The sequence below is a fragment of the Epinephelus moara genome, chromosome 16 (genome assembly GCF_006386435.1).
Source record: "Epinephelus moara isolate mb chromosome 16, YSFRI_EMoa_1.0, whole genome shotgun sequence".
Lineage (NCBI taxonomy): Eukaryota > Metazoa > Chordata > Actinopteri > Perciformes > Serranidae > Epinephelus > Epinephelus moara.
In genome coordinates, this window is record NC_065521.1 from 21,709,558 (window position 1) to 21,732,521 (window position 22,964).

The window sequence follows — 22,964 nt, forward strand, 5'->3', positions numbered from 1 at the left end:
TACACTTACAGTTCCTCAACAACAGTGTTAGCTTCATAAGCTAAGTTAATTTTGTATTTAAAACGAGCTTTATATCGGGCGTGTATTTCTAATACCAATTTAAAGCGGGCTTTCTTGTGACAATGGAGGCTACCCCTCGTGTTTTAGGGCCAACATCCAGGATAATTCCTCTTGCTTTAGCCAAAGGGACGGAAAAGCTGTGTGAACTTTGTCGAGGAAGAGCGCACCTGCAATGCACCCAGTGTCAGGTCACCTTTTACTGGTAAGCTTATGCTATCCTAGCTTTTATCAGGAAACGTGTGTGCTGCTGCTCAAGGTAGTTTGACCACTTATTTGTGAAAGCATACTGTCCAAATAAATGTCCTGTGTTCGTTTTGTGTTTAAAACTTGTTTAAAACATGTCTCCGGTTTGGACGTTAGGTGGCAGTGTCCGCCATCTTGTTTCACAAAAGGCGTCAGGGAGGGAGAGGAACAGCTGGAAATGAAATTACCACAACGGCTATTTTTGCTGACTGGAGGGAGCTGTAGTCTGCGTCTGTTCGATCATTTTAGTTGGTCAACAGAGTTTTCTTTTCTTTTTTTTTTTTAAATACAAGCCAACATTACCCTTGGCGTTGGTGCACATGTCTTCAGAGTCAATTACAGATCATAAGATGGTGCTCGGTGAAATCCTCACTGGCACAGAGTGGAGAGTGAAGAAGAGCATGTGGTGGCATCCCTCCCTGCAGGGATTTATGTGAAGAGATGAGCCACTAAACCCAGTCTCTTAAAGGCAGCTTACAGCCAGTTATTGTGCCTGCTTCACTCTCAGCATTCAACATGAACTATGTCAAGCACATTTTTTTGAATTAGATGAAAAATTACAGCCTTAATGTCATTCAGCTATACCTCAAAACAGGGGTTAGATGGGAGAAACATAACTTTACATTAGCTTATATGTGCTGCCAGTTAAGATGTGAGTTAGTTTATGTTCCTTGTTATTTTTTATGTTTTGGAAACACATTACTTTGGCTCAAAATTAGACTGTAAAGCTGTCACATTGGTGAAATGGTTTACTGAGGGCCTAATGAGCCATATCACGTTATTAGGCTGCTGGCACACCAGTATCTAGACTTATCTTTGCGGTGACAATATATCATTGGGAAGATGTAGAGTTGCTGTGCTAAGAAAGCTCAGCAAAGATAAAGTACAGTGTCCCTGTAGCCTGAGAAGACCCCTTGATTTATGTGTGTCTGTGTGCTCGCAAGTCAGTGCTTCTGTTGATGTGACGTGGCCAGATCCCTGCCTGCTCGCTGCTTCTGTCTCAGGCCCAAAAAAACCAATACACTGGCTTGCCTCAGTAGAAAAAAACGCCAGGGAAACCAAGACAGTTTCCACAGAAGTGTGCAGGAGATGGGAGCCAGATGAACAAAATTACAACAAAATTACAGACCAGTTATGTAATGGCATACAATTTAGTATGCCCTCTGTGCACTCAGGTGATATTCTCTATATGGGATAGAGGCTCTACAATTCAAGCAAACCAATATACTGCACAGGAACATTTCACTGTTAATGCTACACATACTGTATCTGTCCAGTGCCTTGAAGTCAATCTGATCCACATCTGATTTAAAACTGTTATTATTGAGGCTACTGTTCTACTATTACAGTATAAGTTGCAGCTCAGCTGTTTGGACCATAGTCAGAAAAACAGGTTCTTCATCAGTAGCTCGAGTCCTACGCCAACATCAGCAACTTTGCCCAGAGTGGAGTTTCACTATGCATAAAAAAGTTTGACGCAAAGCCATGAGGACTCTGTGGATCTGACTGAACAGAGAGAAGAAAACTGAGACAACTGAACCCCTGAGGCAAATTTGTGATTTGTGATATTGAGCTATGTAAATAAAATTGACTTGAGAGAGTGAGTCAGTTTGGGAATATAAATATTATCTAAAAGTGCAGTTCTTTTAAAAAAGATATTTTTTTTATTCCTCAGTGATGCAGAGCACCACCAGGCTGACTGGGTGGGGATCCATGAGAGAATCTGTCAGTTGCTTGTTCCCATTCGCACCCCGACACTCTTTAGTCTCCAGCGGGCTGGGCAAATTGAAATACAGCTTAAGAAGGTGAGGATATATGTGATGCATTGGGACCATGTATGGGAGACTGGGAAACATACAATACAGTAGACATCTTGTTTTGAGTTTGAGTCTAGTTTACATTTCTCACTGTCAAGGAAAATGCAACATGAATTCTGAAAACTTCTCAAATGGTCTCGTGTTTAGCTTCCAGGTTTTTAGTTGTAGCTTTACTAATTCCATAAGACTTAAATGAAAACTTAGGTATTTCTCAACCTGAATTATATTTTTATTTATATCTTTGTGTCTAAGTGTCTAATAGGGATGTCAGTTTTTGAAACTGGTCCATGACTGAGCTAGCTGTGAAATGGGCTGCAATGTAACCCATCAGGGCAACTGCACACCGCCAGTGAATGTCCATTGTTATTGTAAGTGTCTGACAACATTATGGAAAGGATCCCACAAAGAAATACCCTTTGCTTGATCTGGTCTGTTTGTTGTGTTGCGGCAACCAGTCACCCCTCAGGAGATTTCAGTACAAGACTTCTCCTGAAGCGAGACTTGGTTAGACGCAATAACAAACGGACCGGATCAAGCAAAAGGTGAAGAAAAATGTTTTATTTCTCTGTAGGGTTCTTTCCATAATGTGGTCAGACAACTCAAATAACAATCTGAGCCTGTCAGTGGCATAAAGGAGCACTTATAGTGGACATACATTGACAGTGCGCTATTCCCCCTAAGGATTACATTGAAGCCTGTTGTGCAGCTGCTGTTGCAGCTGTCTCACTCAAAACTGGACCAGTTTCAAAAACTGTAGTCACTTAGAAAAGTCATAGAACTTGAAACAGCAAAATCAAAGTAGAACAGTGAATCTTTGTTGTTACTTTACAAGCTAAGACAACTAAGCTGACGTTTAAGTTGACGAGGAGGAAGAAGAGAGAGGAAGTCTCACACTTCAGTCTCAGTTCTACCCCTTGAGTCTTTCTCACCTTCTATTTGAGCAGAGGTTTGTCATGGGTTGTGACTGACATAAGTGCTGGGAGCTGCACAAAAACATGTTTTTGTTTATCTACTGAATAAATACCATAGAGATCAGCTGAGTGGGCTGTTTTTCTTTTCTTTTTTCTAAAGTTGAACAGTAGAAGATAAAGATATTTCAGGAGTTTTGTCACAGAGGACACAGTGAATTGTGGTTCCTGGTCCAGTCACATACTAGGCCCGTTTCCACCGCAGGAACTTCGGGGTAATTTTACGGGGCCGGGGCCGTTGGTGCGTGTCTCCACCGCAGGAACCACCCCCGAAGGACAGAGTTCCGGAACTTTTACGGGGGCTAAACAAGTCCCTGCCTCGGAGTAGGTACTCAGAACGGCCCCGAAAGACTCCTGGCTGGGGCTTGGGGTTTACTTGGTGCTGATTGGATATACTCAAGGAGGGATGTGATGTCAACAGAAGGCAACAAAATAGCCGCATTTTTTAAATACAGCAGACGAGGGTTAGCTCGTTCATATAGCTTCCGCCGCCATCTAAAAAAAACTCACTAAATGGCCCGTGAAAAAAATATTTTTGTGTTGATATGTGTGGTATGTATTCAGTTTTGGGAAATCACGATGTCTAGAAAGCATCAGCTGACAGGGACAGCTAACAGCAGCAGCAAAGCTAACATCAGGACGTCATCTGTTAAAAGCCTCCCGTTGTCGGATACGACATGAAACTACTCCAGTTAGCTCAATCATGTTGTAACTAAGACATCCGCTGGAAAAAAAAAATTTTTCACGGGCCATTTAGTGAGTTATTACAGACACCGCTAAGGGCTATCAGCTAACGGCGTCCCTACGTCGCCCCGGTAAATGGTCGCGTAACGATTACGTCACATCCAGAGCCCGTAACTTTACAGGAACCTTCCTCGTACTCCGCTCTCTCAGTGGAGACAATAGAACGCCCCATAGCAACAGATTCCCCCATGGTTTCGTCCTACCGCCGCCATTTTGGACCGTCAGCAGACCACAGCAGACCGGCTTACATACAAAAACACACAGACAAACTGAAGTATATCGCTATTAATTATGCTTACAATGCTACTCACCTCGTGATAGTTTGATCACAGCTGCTTTTTCACGTTTTTGTAAAGCAAAATATAGACTTTAAAAAAAACAAAACGAGGAAAAACGGCCGAGATGGCATCTCTACATATTACATCCACTTAAGAGAAGATTAACTTAATTACTCCTTCAAAATCACCCCATAAGCCAATCTACCAAAAAAAAAAAAAAATCAATATTTTAACTAGAAACACATTAATGGCGACGTCACATAGTCAGGAATAAAGATTTATTTACAGTTTGTACAGTAAGGGGACAGTAATAATAATAATAATATATAAGCTATTTTAATATGATATATTTTAATGCTAAAGCAGTAATCAGTTCTGATATAAATGGTCCAAGAGGCCATATATAGGCCTATATATACATATATACATATATCTTCCCACGAAAACTGGCATATTAAATTGATATTAAAACACTTTAAAACGTACACCTCTGTCGGGATCCTTCGGGAAACGGTGGAAGGCCAGGTGCGGAGTGTTCCACCGATAGTTGTTGCAGTTAATTGCACTACACTGTTTTCTTTTACTTTATTTCTCCTCTCTCCTTGACATCTTGCATGTTGTCTGGGCACAACAGTCCAAGCTCAACAGTCCAAAATGGCGTTAGCGCCCCTAGTGGCTGTTGGCAGAAATTCAACGGAGCTTCGCCTCTTGGTATCCATGCTCTTTGGTGGAGAAACGGTGGTACAGAGGGCCGAGCGAGAGGACGTTCCTGTAGTAGTTCCTGCCCCCCAAATAGTACCAGGAACTTCTTCAGTGGAAACGGGCCTACTGTTTCCAGAGCCAGCTCCATCTTCAACGATCAATGTTTGAATGTTACTACAGTGATACTCACGCTGATATTGAATTATCCTGTGGTTACTGACAGTAAATAAGAGTGTTTTACTCCTGTGAGTTGTTGTGTATTTTTCTGGAAGCAGAGTCTAGTGAATGAATGCAGGGTAAAAGTAACCTGACATGTACTTTGGGTTTGAGTCCCTAATTAGGCGGAGCTGGCGGAGATTTGCAGGTTGGTGGCTCAGAGCAAGCTGTCTGAGGGGAAACACCAGGAGGCTCTGCCTGCTGCCCAGTTCTGCCTGCAGTGTTCCATAGACGTCCATGGCCCTGGGTCTGTCCAATTGGTCCCTGCTGTCCTGCTGCTGGCTGAGGCTAACATGGGTGAGGGAGGAGCACAAAATGGTTTCTCAGCTCCAACTGTCTCCTTTCTCCTACCTATGTATGATGTTTAACACATGGCTGTGTGGTAATTGTCCAGGTTTGGGTCATCTACCCCTGGTGGCGGAGCTCCTGTCCCAGGCAGAGTGGGCGGTGTTGCAGAACCCAGAATGTGGTCCCGCAGTCCACCACCGGCTGCACAGGAGCCTGGGCCGCCTTCACACAGAGACTGGAAACCTGGAAGCAGCTCTGTTTAACTTTGCTAATGATGTTTGTATATATTATTGATATTGTCAGAAGGAAAATGAAAGCTGCAACTCTCTCTGCACGTTGCTTACCATATAAACTTGTCTCACTAGTTGTTAATATATTCCAATATTGGAAATACCCATTTTATCTATGAATATACCTCGTAAAGAAATTATTTTAATGATATTTTTTCAGATATACTTTGCCAGTGAGGAGTATGGTGTGGATAGCACAGTCACCTGCAGTGGCTACTTTCTCATGGCTGATGTGTTTGCCAAACAGGGGAGGATTCCTATTGCTCGTTCCTTGTACTCTGAGGTAAAATAAAACAGATGACGCAATTTGGCCAAACCTGTTTTTGTTTATGTGTTTCATGGTTTATCTTCTGTTGCTCATATTGTAGGTGGCACATATTTGGCACTGCCATCTGACCAGACTCCTCAAGACCCACTTCCAAAGTATCCAAAGTCCTGACATCTTGTTGGAGCCCTCTTATGGTACATCTTGTCATCAAATCTGTACAATGTAAATGTAATATAATAGAACCATTAAAATCATAATGAAACTAAACAGCAAAGAGCTCCATTAGCGTATCACTAAAAAAATAAGGTCATCAGTGCCTATATTTAGCTGAGCTGTCTTGCTGTGCGATCCGAAAGCTAAACCCCCAGATTTACACTAGCATGCTCAGGGCTGAATACAGACCAGTGCTGACACATCTCTGGCTGTGCAGCATCCGCACCACTACGCTCTATCGCAGCTGCTGCCCTACATATGATGCTAAGCCTGTTAGCTGCAGTGCAATTTCCCAGGCCTTCTGGGATGTTTACCAGGGAAAAGTGGGTGTGGAGAGGGAGTGGAATAGTTCACACAAACTGTACGGAAGATGCAGACAGAACAGAATTTTATATTAATCTCTCATGAATGCATTAAGTCTTGTTGTTGTTTCAATTTGTAACTGTACAGTGTGTTCATGCTCATGGTAATATACTGTAAAAGCTAATGGACATGTGCATCTTTGTCTCTATCCATGACTTTCAATCAGACACAGCCCAGCGAGTTGAGGTGAACAAGATGTTAAACACCATGTTGGAGTTTGTGCAGAATGACTCCAAAAAAGACTTGGCTCAGATTGCACTGGTGGCCCACTGCCTGGCCATGCTGTGGTTCCTGGGGGGAGACTCCCTAAAGGTGAGTCACCTGACGAGGTGTGCAGGGATTAAAGGCTCAGTTTGACACAGTGACACAGTTCCCCACTTCCCCCTTATGCGCCTGCTTTGGAGGGCCGTCTCAAGATGGGATTATCTCTAATTGGTAAAGCTGTAAAGATGAGAATTAGCAGGAGTTGATTCAGCCGTCTCGACACTCTGACTTCCACCTTGATTTCCAGTCTCTCTGTAATGCCATCGGAGGTGATTTGTGCGTGTGAACTGCACATGTTTAGATGAGGAATGTTTGGGGCGTTGGTGGCTTAGTGGTAGAGCAGGCGCCCCATGTACAATGCTGTTGCCGCAGCGGCCCGGGTTCGACTCCAGCCTTTGGCCCTTTGCTGCATGTCACTCCCTCTCTCTCTCCCCCTTTCACACTTGTCTGTCCTGTCCATTAAAGGCTGAAAAGCCCCAAAAAATATCTTTAAAAAAAAAAAAAGATGAGGGATGAATGAGCGGATCTCTAGTGTGTCACGCCAGTTTAGAGGATGAGGCGGCAATGGTGTAGTGAGTGTGTCTGTACCGCTGGCTGCACAGGAAGTTCTGCACCAGAGAGGTGACTGCAACGGACGGGGGCTAGGCTCAGTGGGCCCTGGGCAGGTGGAGGACAAAAATTGGATAAGACCTCACAGCTAAGCCTAAGTAGCCTCATTCAAGCAAACATATAAATAGGCCCAACAACAGACAGTCATGTTTTTATTTGGTGGTTTGCTGGGCTGTTACAGCTGGATGAAATACAATTGGAGGTTTGTTTTTAACTTCACCAACAGCTACATAAGAATCCCACAACTACAGGAAAAAAAGCTGAATATATCAAGTCTGTTTTTTAAATGGTGCCTTTTCTCTCAGGTCAAAATGTTGAGTCAAGCAGTGCCAAGATGACACGAGTTTACACAGTAACCTCCTGCTGTTAAATACCCACGTAGAGTGCCAAAGTGGCAGCTGTAAGGATAAAGGATCAGGGCTCATCATGCCAGGATGGTGACTAAGTTAACTAGCCTGAGGGCTGTTCCAACTTATTTAAGAGCATCTTTAATCTCCACAGTGAAAATCAGTTTTTGCTTGCCTTCCCCAGGAGTTCAGAGTATAGAGTCAACTGTAACATTTACTCACACTCTGTGACACCAAGCCACACGTCTACTCCTCAGTCCAGCAGTCTCTTTCTCCGTATATTTATTGAACCACAAAGTAAAACATAAGCTTTAAGTCCACTTTTCCTCTTTTTATGTTGCAGTGCACAGAGGTGTGGACTCAAGTCACATGATTTGAATATCAAGTCTGTTTTGATAACTTTAGACTCAAACATGACAAAAAAAAAAAAAAAAAAAGATTTGCATCTTGACTTGGCCTTTAACAACAATCACTTGTGACTTCACTTGGATTTTAGCCTGTTGACTTGAAAATACACTCACCGGCCACTTTATTAGGTACATTTGTTCAACTGCTTGTTAACACAAATAGCTTATCAGCCAATCACGTGGCAGCAACTCAATGCATTTAGGCATGTAGACATGGTCAAGACGACCTGTTGAAGTTCAAACGGAGCATCAGAATGTGGAAGAAATGTGATTTTAGTTGAATGCAGTATGGTTGTTGGTCTACTGGGATTTTCAAGCACAACCATCTCTAGGGTTTACAGAGGATAGTCCGAAAAAGAGAAAATATCCAGTGAGCAGTTCTCTGGGCCTTGTTGATGCCAGAGGGCAGAGGAGAATGGCCAGACTGGTTCAAGATGATAGAAAGGCAACAGTAACTCAAATCACTTGTTACAACCAAGGTATACAGAGGCCATCTCTGAAATCTAAAATTGCATTACATTTGGTGAAGACTGCATTATGTCTTGTTTAGGACTTGAAACTTAAAGTTTAGGACTTTGTACTTGCTTGTCTTGACTTGGGACTTGATTTAGGAATTGAGTGCAAAGAGTTGAGACTTGTTTGTGACTTGCAAAACAATATTTTACCAATGGGATGTCTTGATTTAAATACATCAGAATTAAATTCTTTCACTTTTTTCCCCAGTGAGTTGATGAGTTGTTGTCAGGATGGAATAAACACTAGATAAGAAGCCTATGGAAAAGTGTGAGAGCAGTGGGCTGATGTAACACTGAACACATAAACACTTAATTATCACGTACACAGTACACAGTCCCAGCTGCTCCTCAGAAACTGCAGGAATTCCATGGATGTCAGTGCAGACCTCAATGAATTCCACATTGTGCTTGGCTTGTTTCCCTCTGACCATGCGTGGCTTCGTCAGCACAATCAAAAAATGCTCTCCACATCCTAATTTTTCTCTCACTTCTAAACTGTTAAGGACAGATAAACAGCCTACCACATGAGTTTGTCAGAGGGGTTAAGTGGGATAAGTTAAGCAGACTGGGTTGCAATCCAGTTTTCAGTGATATTATTATATAAGTCAGCTTTACTCTCCCCAGAGAGTCTAACAGCTGCAGCTGCTGTGTTTTGTTTCCGTTTGTGTTTGTGTGCCAGGCACTGGGATTTGGCAGCACTGCCCTGCAGGCCAGCCAGCTGATACCAAACCATGACCTGACAGAGCCCATCCAGAGCCTGCTGCAGCTGGTGCAGGGTCCGCACACAGAGTCACATCCAGGTTCTGACTAGTCACCGTACCTGCCCTGCTGATCGCTCCGCTCTGGGATCTGCTCCACCGGGACATCAGGTTCAGCCCTACACTGATTCACCCATGTAAATGTAGAAACCACTAAATTGGTCACAGATAAAACAAGTACAGAGGCTATGATGTCATTTATGGTTCATCCAGATGTTTTGAATTAGTGTTATAAGTGAATAATGAAAAACTATTGTGGAGTTGATCTTGAAACGCTTGACAAAAGTAAAAGGAGGAGGAGACGTATTTTCACTGATCTTGAATAATGACTCATCTTTATTTGAATCTAAAAAAAAGAGGGATATATATTTACATCATTTTGCACATTTGTGAATTACATGATTTGGGATCCTTTTCGTAACACTGTCAGAATGATACAGAACAGAATAAATGGTGAGGGCATTTGCTAAAAACCTGTTTGTTTGTTTTTACACAATGTTTTTGCTTATCTCGTACCTATCAGTCCAGAACCTCATCATCAATTCACCATAATATAATTCAAGACTTCTAATGTCTATATATCATCAACGGAGCATAAACATTGCATTTGTCTTCTGCAAATCAAAGTATATTGTAAACCTTTAAGCAACCACCAGGTTCGTTTTAAAATACATTGACATAAAATGAACCCGATAATTGCTGTGAAATCCTACATATTATATACAATTCTGAAACATTTATTCATTATATCAAAACAAAGAATCACTTTTAAAATCATCTCACTACTAGTGTTTCTAGTACTGAATTATACAACAAAATGTTTGTTTTTTTGGCATTCAGATTCATTTTTATGTGTCAAGAGGCAGCAAAGCATGGAAACACTTGGGTTTCCGCATATTCCCTTTTTAATTTTTGAGCCAAATATACATTAGCAGCAGTTTGGAATTAAATAGTAACCTTGTGCTCTGTTGTGTTGTTGTACACAGTGACTAGTCCAGAGGTCCCTATGTGTTTGTTCCAGGCTGGCCGAGCACCACACAGGCCCGTGCACTTTCAATCGTTTCACGATTTACATGCGTTTTTCTTCCTTCCCTGTGTCACTAGCATGCGGTACCCGTTTCTTTCAGTAGCTTCCATGCCTTGTGTCCACTTTAACATGGCCACTGATCTATAAATACCAAGCAGAAAGAAACCCACCTGACCCAGGATCTTAACTCAGCTATGATCCTTAAATCCCAGAGGAAACCAGACAGTGAGAAGGCATTGTGAAAGTTGTTGGGGCACAGTAAAATGAACCTGAAATGGCTAGATGTGCTCTGTGTGCATATGGATGATGTGTAAACTACAGATTTAAATAACAGGGCTGTAAAAAGAGATATGAACATTTGACTCTGTCCTATGGCTGGCTTGTTAATGTCGTGAAAGGATATGTGATCTTTGATTTACATTTACGTACACAATGTAGAATGACACAGGCTTCAGTACAAAGACTTTAAAAAAAAGGGGGGGACAACAACAACTGGAGATAGTTCACTCATATAAGCTTTTATGTTGGGATGTGACTCGTTGGTAATCAAGCCCACCGGCCCTGGCATGTCAGGAGAGTGGACATGAGCGGACTTCACAGTTTGTTTGTCAGATACTTTCATTATATAGATACCGGACAACATCACAGCAGTGAAAATGGTGTTATTCTCTTAGTGGAGCCACTGTGATCACTTGACGGCAGACTTTAAATAGAAGCTGCCTTTCCTGTTGTCTGGCGGGTTTAGATTTGGCACCCTCGACAGGCCCCTGTTAGATTCCAGGCAGTTAGTAAATTTCGGGCCCACAATAAAGGAAAATAAAATCAAGCTTCACAGCGGTTTCACTTTATTGAGACAATATTAGTGCACACAAACCACTTTTTTTTCTCTTTAAAATACCATAAATTAGGAAGAAAACAAGGAACAATATAAAACAAGCAAGGAAAAAAAGTGCATGTTAACCATGGTATACACCACATTGTCTTATACTGTAGTTTACAACCTTTTTTTCGTTGTTGTTTGTGTATCTTTTTGTCTGCCTGTGGGTTATGTGTTATGTTTCTGACATGTCTCTAGCTCAGATGGATATGTCGTGCCTTTGGGGGTCAGGGGTGAGATCCAGGCTGCTTCCCTGAGTTGTGTTCAACAGAAAGGGCTATGAGTCAAAACACATGGACGTCGCTACGTCGAACAACTTAGGGTTTACATTTGTGCTTTTGATCGGAGCTGTAAATTATTCTAACTCTGTGTTGATTTCAGAAGGCGTAAAGGAGGTAAATCAACAGGAACAAAAACCGTAAGCAAAACGCTCTTGGCCACTGAAATCCCTGGATTTTTTTTCCTTTCTTTTCTAAGAAGAGAAAAAGTAACATTCTATTCAAAGAGACTGCAAAAATATAGTTCCCATGTTTTTATTTGTACATCATGCCAACATATTTTGCGGGTTAGGATACTTCAGTTATCAAAAAACAAGGTGAAAACAACAAAATTAAAGTCTACAAATCATACGACTGAGAAAACACATCTAACCAAATCCAGAAATTTTTAGCACCAAATTTCAACCTTTCATATTGCAGGTCTGTACAAACAAGTTTGTCCACAATAGCTTATGAAAAATTTAATGTTGGCAGTTATGTCAGCCGTTCCAGTTTCATCAACTGGGTACTAGTATGTACTGAATTCACTACCTAAATATTTACAAAATAAAAAAAGAAATAAAAAAAGAATACACAACTACCTTTTTCGCTCTTCGACATAAAGGGAAGGAACACCTGGTATATCAGGGGCCATTTGCAAACCACAAGGATCCTGGCTGATATGTACTGTAGGTCTGAAAATCTATGTCATCCTATGGCAGTGAGAAGTCACTGTTTTGAGGTATATTTTGTTTGCAGGTGTAAACGCAGCGTTCACACTCTGTCTTGTGTTTCCTAAATATGTCATCTGAGCGGTTAAAAAAAAAATGCATCTGTTCATCATAAAGTGCAAGACATTGAATGAATTTTAAAAAGCAGCAGACTGCTGCTGCTGCTGCTGCTGCTGGTAAGGCTAATCAAACGAGCTATCTAGGAATGTAAAATTTAAAAAATCGAGTCATGGCACTCAATTAATTCTTATATTCCAGGTTGTGACTCATAAACAGAACTGCTACTTGTTATTTCTACTTACATCAGTATAATTTTACTCCTCTTGCAAGGAGCTAATCATTTGAGAAAAAAACCCACTTCATTTCGCCTCCAATCCACAAAACAGTCTAAGAAGCAAACACTTTTTATGACAACATACTGTAGATTATTCCTTAAATGATATAAGGATATAAATATGGCAGGTGTATGCCTTTATGGGAATCCCACACCCACCCCAAAAAAACATAATCACCTTCAACCTCACTATGTTGCAAAATAGAAACTAGGAGAGGCCAGTTTGGCAGTTACCTTATGTACCCACTGTCACCATCATGCAGCAGTGTAAGCAAAGTTTGGATAGTGGGGTTTGCAGTTTGGGAATAGAGGTGCAAAGCGAGGAGAGTCAGGGGAGCAGCCTCAGATCTTTGTTATCGTCGAAGGGAGTTAGTAGGAGAAGGCTCATGTTTTGGTGTTTGTATTTCTATTGTGTGTCTGTGTGTTTTTCTCTGCTCTGCTTTGCATTTAACATCCTGTGTTTTAATCGTTTTTGGATTGATATGTGTCTTTAAAAGGAATGTCTGTTGCCATGCGTACAGGTGTGTGTATGCGTGTCTTTACTCTGTGTTTGTGGTGTTGGTGTGTGTGCATGAAGCTGTTTGGATCTTACTCAGTCAATAATTTGATCTCATTGGCAAGGAGGGTGTTGAAGTTGTAGGCTGGATCGGGGAGATCTGGGAGGTCTGGCAGGGTGGGGGCTGTGGACTGGAGGGGCGAGGACTGGGAGGGCTCGGCCAGCTCTGGGTCGCTCTCGCTGGAAGTGGAGCCCACGCTCATGTTGCAGACGGCCTCAGGCAGCGAGCCGCCGCCAGTGGGCACGGAGCACACCTCGGGCTCGCTGCTGGTCTCGCTGGTGCTAGAAACGACGGACAGCAGGGACATCTTGCGGGTGAGGCGGCTGGGGAGCATCGACAGGGCGTAGTCGGCAACGATGCCTGCCACGTCCATGCCACAGGCCTGGTCGAAGGCGATGAAGCCCACGTTGGCGTTGGCCTCGCAGACCACAAACGAGCCATCGTTGAGCTGCAGCAGGTCGATGCCGCACACATCCATGCCAAGGATGTTAGACACCTCGATGGCCAGCTGCTTTCCCTGCTCACTCAGTGGGCACATCATACCCACGCCACCTAACAACCCAGAGGGAGACATCCAGCTGGTTAAAACCACCATGATCTCTAGTTCGGACTGTCAGAAATGACTTATGAATCAAGAGCAAACCATAAAAAATACATTCAGATGATGTAAGGAATATTTTTAAAGATTTCTGCTTTGTTAAATCTTCAATACCACAGAATCAAACACCACATCAGATCCACCAGCAGTCAGTGCAAGTGTCAGCATGATCTGTTTCATAAATGCAGAATAATCTGATGACTGGTGTCCTAAATATGTCACAGCGCATTACAGCCTCAAACGGACCAAAACAGCTCATGCTCTGACACTGCAAATCAGTCTCATCAGCTGGAATACTGTGTCACTTGATGTCTCCAGGGAAGATCCAGGACAAGCCTGTTGATTTGGCGCTGTTTCCCGAAACTGGTTTATGCAGCAGATGGAGCATTAGGCTTGATCAAAAATTTAAAAACGATGTTCTGACCATTAAATAATGTCCTCACATACAGGAGAGATTAGAGCAATCCAGTGACACCTTAAATGTGGCACTGAGGTCTTTGTCAATAAATAATGCTTGTCTGTAATGTCTATTACTTTTACATGACTGGGCTGTATGACAGCAAGGTAAAGCAGTAAAAATATTCTAAATATAGTGTACACTTAAACTGATATTGATTTTTTTAAGTGGCTAAACCACCACCACCACCATCCACAGCAGTACATAGCTTTGCATCTGTGGCTGTACTCCTCATACAACCTCACTTCAAAAAAACTCGAACTAGCCCTTTAAGAACTGTTCCAGTGTTGCAGTGCTGGCATTGTTGGTTAACTATACTTGTGGGAAGGGGGAGCAAGTTCAGCAATGTAATATGTGTGTGACACTGTTCAAAAGTTAAGTAATTCAGTGTGTCATCATGGACTCTCGGGCGTCTGCCTACCCAGGGAGCAGTTGCTTTGCATGCGACCATCAGTGGAGCAGCGTAGCATCGAGCCGATGACACGGCCGCCCACCAGGACCACCCGCACATCCCGGCCGTGCGACTCCTTGACATACTCCTGAAACAGGTAGGGGGTATCGTGGCGGATCAAGTGGCACAGGTCTGTCAGGTGGTGTTTGTCCCGTGCCAGGAACACAGCCTTGCCTGGGAGAGGGAAGGAGAAAGGGGATAAAATAAGTAAGGAAGGATGAGCTAGTTTTCAGGTTGTCAGGATTAGATTAGTTTACACTGACATGAAAACAAGATACCTGCATATGTAATATCAGCTGAGGTTGGATAACTAAGTTTTGCTGACAGGTAGCTACTTCTGCTGACCAAGTCTCATGCCAGTTCCTGTTTATCCTATAATGTAGGGGACACTCCTCTCTGCAGCCACAGAATTGCTTCTCACAGAGGATAGAAAACGCCTGTTTTAATTAGCACCACTTGGCTCTGTCTCCTGGTTGTCAAGCCCTCTGACCCCTGATCCAGCAACGGGGTAAATCTTGTGATTGTTATGTGTGTGTGTGCACATTGTGTCTAAGTGACAATCCAAACGAAGATGTCAAGACAATCCCTTGGTAACTTCATGAAGATGTGAAGATGGACAGTGGCAAGCATGATGTAACACTTGACAAGTCAAAAACAAGACAAGCAAGGACTCGTGGTCCTGTGACTCAGTGAGACACATGACTACTTTGATGATATCAGAACACTGATTTGGAGATTATGCACACAAAGACTTAGACAATGTTGTAACTTACAGTATTTCAACTGACTAGGAAGAGCACATGTAATTAAATTTGGGGATCTGACATTTATAATAATGATTCTTCAGATTTGTATTTGTTTACAGGCCTTAATATTGGATCATGAGAAGGAAGCCGAGCTGGACTTCAGCCAATGTCAATGGTCAACCACAGAGGGGGGAAAGCAACCCTTGAGACGTGGAACTCCCTAAAAAAGGTCAAGTTAGTGGTTGACCAACGGCTGCTTTCCCTAACAATGCGTTGCGACGGCAGTCTGGGCGAGCTAAGGTCCATTGTTATTCCTTCACACAATAGCAGAGCCAGTCAAGTGTCAATAACTATGAATAGGAAAAGGCTAATGGGTCACCAGACACTGCTGGGGCTTCACTTCAACATAAATGGTGGAGCTCAAACTTCCCACACAAGCCCCCTGTGAATTCACGCAAAATGAGGAAACTAGGGTCAGTTTACTAGGAACAAAATGATTAACCAAGCCGCCATGCTGCAAGCATACAAGCTCCTGTTTTGTGTTTGTTGCAGCACCACAGTCCTAATCATTTAACACCCTGTCAATGATTTTCATATAAGCGTGGACTGAGGCGCCATTAGGCGCCTGCAGTGTACACATCTTCGAGGTGTGGTGCAGTGAATATAGCTGGTGACAGGAAGAAATCAACTGACGGTCTTACCTCTGTGGCCGCGTGCATTCTTCACCACCACAGGGTAGCCCAGTGGCTCTGCCTCGTCAATCATCTTACGGAAGTTGTCATGCCCGCCTGAGAAATGCCCATGCACACACACACACAAAGCAGAAACACACACACACACATGGAAACATGCGCCCACAAAGAGGTGTAAAATATATCAAAAAATTGTCCTTGTTTTGACAGCATGATTCACACATTACAGCCGACTGCACAGGGTGGGGGGAGGGAATGTGGCCCTGTCACCATGGCAACAGAAGGGACTCAAAACAGCAAGGCTGTAGGAGTGTTGTCCTGAGCTTATACTTATTTTGCTGCTTGATTCATGAGATTGGAACAGAGCAGTCGCTGAGGGACGCATTAATGTGAAGCAGCTGACCATATCTGACGTTGGCTCAGAATGGCAGCTTGTAGCAACAGATGTGCTTCAGCTCTCTCTGCTTTGGCTCAAGAAGCGAATGAAAAATGGCAAAAAAAATATTGAAAAATGGATGTGTTAATAACTTCTCTCGCTCTCCCTCCATCTCCATCTTTGTAACGTTGTCTGGTCTTATCTGGCATTCCGTCAAGGGAACAGATGTGAACTACCGTGTCACACGGCTTTTTCCAGATGCACTGAATCACGTGTTCTCAGAGCAAGGGAGAAAGAGCAGAGGAAGCAGAGGAGGAGAGCAAGTGGACAGGAAATGTGGGTCCAACCACGTCATAAGCTGCTGAGGTGGAAAGCAGAAGGGAGGCAATGGCATCTTTTATTTTGAAAAATCATGAGGGGGCACGGGGTGGGGCGTCCGGGGGGGTGTGTTACATAAGCTCTCCAGCCGCTCTGCATGCACCGCTTGGCCTACTGTGCAGAGAGACGAATGGAATGTAGGCCAAACACCCCCTCCTCTTTCTTCCTTTCTTTCTCTGTCTGTATCCTTCTCTGTCTGCTCTAACAAACACCACAGCGCTGTCGATTTTTGGTAAACACAGAGAAATGTGTGGTGTTTGGTTGTCAGCTTTTGTTTTGTATTTTTTAAAATCAACAGACTACAACAAATAGAAACAGAAACTTGTGTTTGGGGGGCTGCATCCCTACATGTGTTGCCTTTATCAACAGTAGGTTAAAAGCAGCAGTGTCAGAGAAACTGTGAAAATTATAGACATACTGAGTGGAGTGGACAGCTCATGGATTTGACCCTGTGTTGTTTGTGTGATTGCAGTAGCATAGTGATTGTCTGACTGATGGCTTATTAATCTGTGTCATGGACAAATGTGGACTAAAGCCGGTGATGCTACTAATGTGATTGGATACCTGGCACAGCAGTGCTGGTGTTCATGCTAATATTCATTTGACTGTAGATTATGTTCCCTTAGGGGCCGTTTATACGACAACGATTTCAGTAAAAACGGAAAAGTCTGTCCTTTGCATTTTAAAAAACTTCTGCGTTTATATGACGACATTATTGAAACAATCCCCGTTCACACGGAGCCGCAAAATCTACTGGAAACGCTGTAGTATGCACGCCAGTCAATGGGTGGCAGTGTAAATTTGCAAAGCAACACCACGGCATGACGCCATGCGCCTGCGCTGAAGCGCCTTCCTCTCCAACGCCGTGATTACAAACCAAAACAAAGAAGATACAATGGCGAAAGCACGCACAGATAACTTTGTCTGGATGGATGACGAGGTGCAGTTGCTACAGTAACAGATCTACACTTCACTTCAAATCAACAGGGTGAGCAGCACAAACAGAGCTCAGCATTGTTGTTGTGACGGTCGGCATGCCTAGTGACTGGAACCGTAATGCGCATGTGCGAAAAGTCTCCGTTTTCAGAGGAACTGCATATTGCACATTTACATGACAACGGAGACGCTGCCGTTTCCAAAACGTTGCACTCTGGAACCCGTTTTCAAATCATTGCATTTTCAGGCACCCAAAACGCCGCTGTCGTGTAAACGATCGGCCAAAACGCAACTAAAGTTTACCGTTTTCAGTTGAAATCGTTGTCGTCTAAACGGGGCCTTAGTGTTTGTTTATACATACACAGACAGTATTTACATCTATTTTGTTTACCATAATGTATAGCTTGTGTTCACTGGCTTTCATTTATTTTGACTAGAAGCCATATCACTGACATAAGCAGCAATACCTGTCAGTAAACACAAAGCATGATGAAAACAATTTATAAACCGATGTATGAAAGAATTTATGCTTTGAAGCCGAGTCTGTGGGACTTCTTAAAAGAAACTGTGGTTGACACATCTGTTAGAGCAACCATTTGTATATCTATGGGATTATTGCCCAGTGAATAACGTTGTCTCGTATTGTACTTATGGCAAAGTTACATAGGTTAAGTTTAGGAGAAGAAACACGGTTGGATGTCATCATGTTACATACTTAATGTAAGGTTAACGTAGGTTAGGATTGGGTAAAGAAACATGGTTACGATTAGCTTAAAATTAATCCAGTTGCCTTGGTTTCATACAGGACACAATCACCGGTCTCCTGGGGGAAAGTCCTATGTTTGATGAGTTTCACTCTTAATACTACTTCCTTCATTACTCCCGTCAGCGCATTGGTCACATGTTTGCACCCTTCCCGATTCCATTTGGAAATTCACGAATGGAAATACGGGCTCAATATTACATGTGTTATCTATAAATTCTAGTACATTTCATTTTGTAGGTATGCGTACAAACAGTGCATGAGAACAGCCTCTTTTGAGCCAGGGTGTCGGCATTTATTTGTTAGTGCATATGTGTTTAAAGCTCCTTTCCCAAGAACCCACGACACCCACTAACATCTGGCTTTTGTATGTAATGGGAAAGGTAACAATCAGTATTCACACTTGGGTCAAATGACTAGTAGTCAGGGGTATTTATTGGCTGCGGTGGAAATATGACACCTGGGTGAACATGCTCATTTTAGCCCCTTTACCAGCAAGATGCAATGATGCACTGGCACAGAATACTGTCTGTCTCCACCCAAGCAGCTTTAAACATTGTTCCAAATTAGTCAGCATCGAGTTTGAAAGTCTGAATAAGTAACAGATAAATAAACGGAAGTAACCACTGTAGGGTTTTCACTAGCCTCCATGCACCTTTCTACTAACGTGTTACCCAGCCTGTCCAAGACATCGGGCAGGCTGTATAGAAAGACATACTCGTCTGCTCCAGAGCCATGTACACAGCTCTAGTCTACTGGCATGGGGAACGGAAACTATAGCCAATTTTTAGTGTGTCCATTGTTTAAAAAGAAACGATGGACACACACAAAAAGAAACGCTTTAAAAAACCACTTATTTTTTGTACTCTGCTCAAGGAATTACAATCTGTATTCTGTAGTCTGTGCAGAACACCAAGAGCCCTACATGAGGTACAAAGCAGCATGGTCTCTGTGTGTACTGGCAACTAGAAGTATTAATAAAGCCAGTAGCATCACACATTCATCAACTGACTTGCTGATTATAGTCACAGAGAATCACATCGCCTTAGACATCTTAGTTACAACAACACGGTGCTACCACAACAGACCAACACTGTGAAAACGATAAACGTCAAGTATTGATTTACCGTAGGAGAAGGTGTCAGGAAGAGGCACGCCATGGCCGGCCAGCTCCTGAAAGGTCCAGAACTTGTTGACGCAGTTGAGTATGGCCTGGGGACGGTTGATCAGCCGACAGCCCATCTTCTCCAGGTGGCGCAGCACAGTGATGTCACTGTCTGACTGCACCCAGGGCGTGGGAACCCGTACCACCACCACCTGTGGATAAGATGTCACCAGTTCCTGCTCCACTCGCAGACCTGGAGGGTGAGGAGGTGGTGGGGGAGATGAAGGAGAGAGGGTGGAAACAAGTAGCCATTATTCAGCAAAAATCCTAATTTGATAGCAATGAATTTGTTTCTCAGCCTGTGGGTACACAACTTAAAAAACTTCATACACATAATGAATTACTCAGAGCACTCAATACATTTCTGACCCACTATGGAGAGAACATACTCATATTATCCACTCTGTGTCTGGAACCAGAGCCATCAGCCAACACCACTTCTGTACTTGCCACGTCAGAAAGTGACGCGTCATTGTTTATAGCTACCATTACATCCTAAAAAGTCATATTTACAGGAGCTGGAAACATTGTGAAAGTGGTTGGTGAGATTTGGCGTCCACCATCTCCAGTGGAAAAGTTAACTCCTCTTATGTAGACTATTTGTGGACAGTGTTCCAGTCGTTGCCACACAGCTCTGACTGGGAGTTGGCCGGGTTACAGGACCAGGCAGAGGCAGCCAGCTCCAAGGCTGTTGATGTTAAGTCATGAATTTGGAGCCTCCCTTTCCAGCTGATATGAGTATTTACATGCTGCTGATGCCCATATAGAGCACTTCCCTACAGTGCTGCCAGCTCCTCTGCATTTTGAGCAATGACTAACTTCTCATATGACTGAGGGGGAGATATCCTTCCTGATGGGCTGACACTGTACACAGCTTTGCTCTGATGTAGGGCAGTGGGGTGAGGAAAGATGTCTGAAACCCCAGAGGTCTTTAATTTAATCACAGATGAAAACACATCAGAGGAAAAAGTACCAAACACTATCTTGTATGTAGCATTTTTGTTTAATGTAAGTCTTAAGATTTTAGGATATTTTGACTACACTCTAGGCCACCCCTTCTTAAATTATATGGCAATAATTTTAGATCCTGTTTATGCAAAATCATTGTTATTTAGTATTTGGTTATCATCTGAATTCCATGGTGTTTTGTTGTACTGAAAGTCAAGCTGACATTGGTTTTCAATGTCTCAGTCTGACACCACTTTTCTTATGCAAATGTGAGCTATGTAAATACAACAGGCTAACTGAACACATCTGAATAGGTTACTGATCAGCCTCAGCACAGCATGTATAAGCCTTGGAAAACAGGGGAGACTTGACAAAGAGAAGCCTGTATAGTAAGATGGCGGGAATAAAGTTGGCTTGATATAATACACACTAACTTTTCTACAAGGCTAAAAAAATCTGGCAAAATTCAACATTCACTAGCTATCTCCAGTCTGCAGAACAGAATAAGATTTTAACAAGAATACTGGCTTGATATTTGCCAAACACAGATGGCAAATTCACTAGCCATTACCAGAGCCTTGGCAGCGTTTCACTGGTGACTGGTGTTACTTTGTCACCCTGGATGACAAGAGGAAACGGAGACAGACTGAGATTTTTTAGCAGGCGATGCGACCCAACAGCTCATCAGGAGGAGCAGATTGGGTGTTCGTGCTGGTATGCACATATATGTACAGGACAGAGGGGAGGAGACACATTTGTCACTAGCACAGCACTTCACCTCTACCGTGACCTGAATTTCAGCCATCTTAGGATCTGTAGGCTCACAATAGTGACAGCGCCGCTGGCTGAGATCATCAGAGGTCACCAGAAGCTTGGTGGTTGCTGCATATGTAATGAGAACCGACAGCTATTGATGTGCCGGCAGGTGCACTGTGCATCAAGCCTACATATAGTGTGTATCATGCGCACACTATGGGTGGGGCCAGCACTTGTTTTTAAGGGTCATTCTGTGCAGAGACAGGTAGAGGAGAGAGCAGGAGAAAGGCAGCAAGCAGAAAAAGGTCAGGCATGTCTTGTAGCCTTAACACAGAGGAAGGGAGGGAGGGGAGGGGCACATAGAGGCGTATGAAAAAGGGAGTAGGAAGCCATGAAAAGACTGCCACCCCTCCCTTTTTTCTCCTCCTCCTTCTCCTCACAATCTCAGTATAGAAGCAGCAGGATTTACTGTCTCTCCAGCCCAATTCAACACTCTCACACACTGCTCTGATTGTGCAGCCACTGAGAGTGGTATTACAGTGGGAAGTATCAGGGGATGTGGTCTCATGGTTTTTGACAGACAGTATTCACTGTTCATGGTGCTCGTCTCCATCTCCAGGGGAACCAAACAGAGACCAATGAGGCAGCTGGATGAATCAGTCCTATTCATTTGTGCAAGTGTTCGTGTGCACTGCACTGTACGTCATGTGACCATTGCAAAAACATTCATAAACCCTTCTGACTATTTCTGTAAAACAAAAGCGACATGTTTTTTTTAAAAGTGTGACAGTTAGTGTGGGTGTGTCCTGTTTATAATCACAATTGACGGGATTTTTTCTTACCTCTACGGCAGACTGTAATGTTTTTATGGTTCAATGGACTGTATATGTGCGTCCCATTTTCAATCTGCCTAACAAAGCTAACAAGCATTACAAGCATTCTATGCATACCGCTGCGACGTCACAAAGCAGGCGATGCCGACAAACGCTGTGCCAATTTGGCTGGTGGGTCCTGCCAGCCCTGAATGCTGTCTCAGTCTCAGTACTGGTATAAATGATCCTGATGATGGGGCAGCAGGTTAACCCACGGTTTCTTTTGGCTCGGTTTGGGGAACAATGCCTTCAATGGTCTATTTGCATATCTGTCATCAGTGCCACACATCAGACAAAAACATATACAGTAGGCCTGCTGTGAGGCCAAGCAAAAAGATCTTTTGTTCATCGAGCACAGAGGCCATGTAAACCTGCATATCCTGTGTGGGTTAGCGTGTGTATTGTAAAGCTGATGGCTACTTTGCCAATTTGGCATTTACAGTACTTGAACTAACTGAGGCAGGCAAGACATGTCACAAGACAACAAAAATGTCTGTCTGAGCAGCATGTAAACAGAGCTCAACAAACATATTAAATGCCACATGGCGCTGAAGAATATTCATGATAAATAGGTCAAACCCATGCCACATCAACTGTGATTTAATCTTTCTAATTTTATGCATCTGCTCTAGGGCTAGGAAGTAGTTAATTAATACTGTGTACTGTATCTCAGATGAGATTTAGCACGGTCAT

The 22,964-nt window shown here is 43.1% G+C and overlaps 2 protein-coding genes across 2 annotated transcripts in view; one reads left to right on the forward strand and one right to left on the reverse strand.

The window, feature by feature from the left end:
* Positions 1-11,848, forward strand: zmynd12 (zinc finger, MYND-type containing 12). Its single transcript, XM_050065474.1, has 8 exons — positions 1-262; positions 1,979-2,108; positions 5,154-5,325; positions 5,423-5,592; positions 5,767-5,889; positions 5,975-6,068; positions 6,617-6,762; positions 9,272-11,848. The coding sequence occupies exons 1-8, from the start codon at positions 123-125 to the stop codon at positions 9,401-9,403; spliced, it is 1,107 nt and encodes a 368-aa protein (XP_049921431.1). The 5' UTR covers positions 1-122; the 3' UTR covers positions 9,404-11,848.
* The window catches only part of rimkla (ribosomal modification protein rimK-like family member A), an 18,965-nt gene continuing 5,657 nt past the window's right edge, over positions 9,657-22,964 (reverse strand). The window contains exons 2-5 of the mRNA XM_050065473.1: positions 19,658-19,888; positions 16,087-16,173; positions 14,610-14,813; positions 9,657-13,685 (exon numbers count right to left, since the gene is read on the reverse strand). Of these exons, the coding sequence (XP_049921430.1) occupies positions 13,165-13,685; positions 14,610-14,813; positions 16,087-16,173; positions 19,658-19,888 (1,043 nt within the window). The 3' untranslated portion in view covers positions 9,657-13,164. The remainder of the gene's footprint in view (positions 13,686-14,609; positions 14,814-16,086; positions 16,174-19,657; positions 19,889-22,964) is intronic.

What these genes read in the sequence shown, in the direction of transcription:
- zmynd12 (XM_050065474.1), top strand. Translation starts at nt 123, where the DNA reads ATGGAGGCTACCCCTCGTGTTTTAGGGCCAACATCCAGGATAATTCCT. An exon ending in TTGAAATACAGCTTAAGAAG is followed by an intron (nt 2,109 to 5,153) that starts GTGAGGATATAT and finishes GTCCCTAATTAG; the next exon opens with GCGGAGCTGGCGGAGATTTG. An exon ending in CTCGTTCCTTGTACTCTGAG is followed by an intron (nt 5,890 to 5,974) that starts GTAAAATAAAAC and finishes CTCATATTGTAG; the next exon opens with GTGGCACATATTTGGCACTG.